This window comes from Hipposideros armiger, unplaced genomic scaffold, assembly GCF_001890085.2.
Source record: "Hipposideros armiger isolate ML-2016 unplaced genomic scaffold, ASM189008v1 scaffold_85, whole genome shotgun sequence".
Lineage (NCBI taxonomy): Eukaryota > Metazoa > Chordata > Mammalia > Chiroptera > Hipposideridae > Hipposideros > Hipposideros armiger.
In genome coordinates this window covers 534376-537734 of record NW_017731435.1, presented here as the reverse complement: position 1 = coordinate 537734, position 3359 = coordinate 534376, and the positions used below count along the sequence as shown (strand labels likewise).

Sequence of the window (3359 nt, the reverse complement as noted above, 5' to 3'; positions counted from 1 at the left end):
TGCTCCGCTGGCGGGCAGCTCAGTATGAGAGGAAGTCGGAGGCTTTGGAAAGGCCCGTCCGTCCCCCTCTGCTCCACAATTCTTTGTGGGAGGAAGAAAAGTAGACGAGTGAAATGCCTTTTAAAAGAGCAATTTATAAAATCAGGTGCCCAGTGAGAGAGCAACCCTCGTGGACACTGAGTGCCTCTCCCCTGTAGTGGGGCTGGACGGTGTAGTCAGCACATTTCAAACGGGTTTAAGCTCAGTGAGTGAGAAACGGTCTGTCCTGGAAGTGCAGACGACCACGAGGCTGTGGACGCCCAGACGCCGGGCTGCCCTCCAGCTGCCCTCCCTGGCTCAGGCAGCACGAGCGCGTTTTGTTTTCTACTGAGGAAACCAGCAGGCCGCTGACCCGGAAGGCCATGGACCCTCCATTTTGCCCTCATGTCATCTGGGACGCATACACTCAAATGGTGCCAGCCGATGCAATGGTGTAAAAGATGACACGTTGTGCTGTGGCCCACGCACACAGGTGGGTGTCGGTTTACCTCAAAGGGCTGGTCAGGGGCCATGCACAGAACCATCCCCCGCTGGGGTGCTCGGTGCCTGGGAGACCCTCCGAGACAGGCCCACCTGCAGCTGCTTGGAGCGAGTCTAGCCTATCTCGGCTCTCACAGACAGGTGGACGCATCCCAACCCAGCTGCCCATCAACAACCATGGTCACACGGGGCCTTGGTGGCCTTCCTGCAGCTGTCACTCACCCAGGGGCAGCGACAGCTTCCGTTCCTTGTCCTTGCTTTTCGATTTCCCCAAATCTGCAATGATTGTGGGACTCAGTGTTCTGAAAGTCAAAGGCACACGTTCAGGCTTTAATGGCCCATGAACATCACAGGCAGGAAGAACTAAAGAGCATCGCCCTGGGCCGTTTCTCATGAACACAGCAGCACCGTGAGTCTCCCAGCTCTCCAGGGACCGGCCTCACTGCAACGGGGCGACAGGCCTGGGCAAACGGGTTCAGGAGGAAAGTGCCACGTGCCTGGCCCCTGTTTCCTATCAGAAATAAGTCAGCAGGGTAGAGCTGCTCTCCCCTCCCCCACACTCCAGACCAGAGGGGACAGGCGCGAGGCGGGGTGTTAGAAAAGTCAGTCCAGGATGCAGGACTCCTTCCCGATGACAGACAGGACAGAGTCGGGCACTTTGGAGGTGAAGGGGCCTTCGCAGCCCCCATTTTGGCGTGGGGAGAAGCTCATTGGCCTGTGGTGCCATGCCGAGACTCGCTTCCATGTGAGCAGTATCTGAGGAAAGCAGCCCTGCCTCTCCCTCCGCCTCCCCAGCCAGTCACTCCGCTGCACAGGGGTTCAGAGCTCCGGCCGCAGCGCTGCAGAAACAAGCCCGTCAGGCACCTGGGCTCCGGGCAGCTGAGCACGGGGAGCAGCGGCCTCAGGTACTCCTCCAGGGCCTGCAGGGTGTCGCTGAGCCGCTGCGCAGAGTCCCCCCATCCCTGTCTCGGCCCTGACAGCCTGTGGTCGGAAGGCGTCTGAGGAGAACCCACAACACGCCCCTGGTTAGCAGAGGGCACAGCCCGCATGGAAAGGCCACTCCTGGAAGCAGCCTGGTGGCCGGGGCCCAGCTCATAAGCACAGGAGGCCGCTTGCCTGCAGCCAGGGTCCCCGGGCCCCTGCAGAAGGGTTCCCTGCCAGTCGCACTCGCCCACTGTTCTGAGAGCCCCTGGCATCCTTAGCCCCACTGGTCTCCTCTGCTTACACCACGGAGGCGTCTGCATCAGACCAGGCTCAGGGCTCCAAAGACAGATCGGCCCCCACTCAGCAGGGAGGCCGACCTGGGTGTCCAACAGCGCCTGGGGTCCTATGGCCAGAGCCCCCCACCTGCTGGGGGAAGTCCTTGCCCGGCCCCCCGACAGGGTGGTGGCAGCCCTGACAGCGGGGCGGGGGCTGAGCCTCACCAGGCCTGGGGTCAGGGCCACGTCTTCTCTATACACCTCTGCCTGGCTCTGCTCACGGAATTCCTGGGTGCAGACCAACAGGCGGGAGAAGGCAGCTGGGCTCACGGCCACCCGCGCCACCTTGCAGAAGCCTGTGGAGACAGACAGAGCGCCGCTGCCCTGCACACGCCTGGCAGACCAGCCCTTCGTGCGTGACCCTGGGCACTTATGAGAGTAACAAACGGTGGGCACACTGCACACGACCCCCGCCCGGTCTGCTTCCTGAGCGGCAGGCTGTGTGTCCACGAGGCCCGTCCTGCGAGTCACCAGTGTAACAACTGCCAGGACCCTGCAGGCAGCCCCTGGAGCCTGGCTGCATTGGGGTACAGGGGGGGACCTGCCCCACCAGGCCAGAGAATGGGCTGGTAAAGCAGGGGTCCCCAAAGGTCGGGGAGACAGCAACTACAGGTTTAAAATACTCCAGAGCTGCAGTGCAGACACCGCGCGGGGAGTCTGCTCCAGACGGCTGGGCCGACCTCGCGGCACCAGGAGGGCCGGCCGGGGGTCTAGTCCTGGGCCATGGACAGAGCTCATGGTCGCGCAGGACGACGGCTTTCAGAAATGGCGCTGGTGCTCAGGGCTCGTGGAGATCGCCTGCGGGGTCCCAAGGAAACAGCAGGTGGATGTCTCTACTGTTCTAGAACCTTCCTTAGTTTCAAAAGAAACCAAGTAGAGTTAGGTGCCTGAGGGTGTTCCACTGGAGAGGAAACGCCAGAGGGGGCGGGAGGGCTGCGTGTGGGGTTTCGGGTTCCCGGGAAGTCGGTGAGCCGGCGCGGGGCTGGGGCCAGGCTTAGCAGAGCCTGCCTAAGCCCAGGGAAACACGTCTCTGGGCCTCATGTCTGTGCCGGCCCCCCAGCCCGAGCGCTGGCGTGTGGGTGGGGGTGGGGCCGCCACACCCACGGGAGGGGCTGTCTCGGTGGGAGGGCTGCCAGCCCAGGGACGGCACCCCGGGTACCTGCCCCGCAGAGCTTACCCCCCACCTGCAGCACCCTCCCTTTGGCTGAAGGGATGCGCCTCGGCCTCTCGTAGGCAGCGCCGTACAGACGGGTCCTGCGGGCGAGATGCACAGTGGGCTCGGAGTCCAGCTCTGGGGCCCAGGCCGGCCCCGAAGACACGATCCTGAGAGCCGCATACACATCTGACAGGAGCCCCTCCCCACCAGTGCGTCCCCTGAGTTGCGACACAGAATTAAAACAGGCTCATCTGGGCACAGTCACTGTGTGAACCGTCTGTGGCCGCTGCCGGAGGCTGGGCAGGCCACCTTCTCGGCAGACGGTCAGCCGGACGGTCAGCCCCACGTGAATGGGAATGGCGACCTTTAAACCAGACACAAAGGACCACCCTGGGGACAGGAGGTGGCACTGTGCCCGCCCCCCC

General features: G+C 63.2%; 1 protein-coding gene across 1 annotated transcript in view; it reads right to left on the bottom strand.

The window, feature by feature from the left end:
- Positions 1–3359, bottom strand: part of CFAP46 (cilia and flagella associated protein 46) — a 100026-nt gene that overhangs the window by 10359 nt on the left and 86308 nt on the right. Inside the window, exons 41-45 of the mRNA XM_019644076.1 lie at positions 3225–3298; positions 2956–3152; positions 1944–2074; positions 1384–1517; positions 742–821 (exon numbers count right to left, since the gene is read on the bottom strand). Coding sequence (XP_019499621.1) covers positions 742–821; positions 1384–1517; positions 1944–2074; positions 2956–3152; positions 3225–3298 — 616 coding nt within the window. The remainder of the gene's footprint in view (positions 1–741; positions 822–1383; positions 1518–1943; positions 2075–2955; positions 3153–3224; positions 3299–3359) is intronic.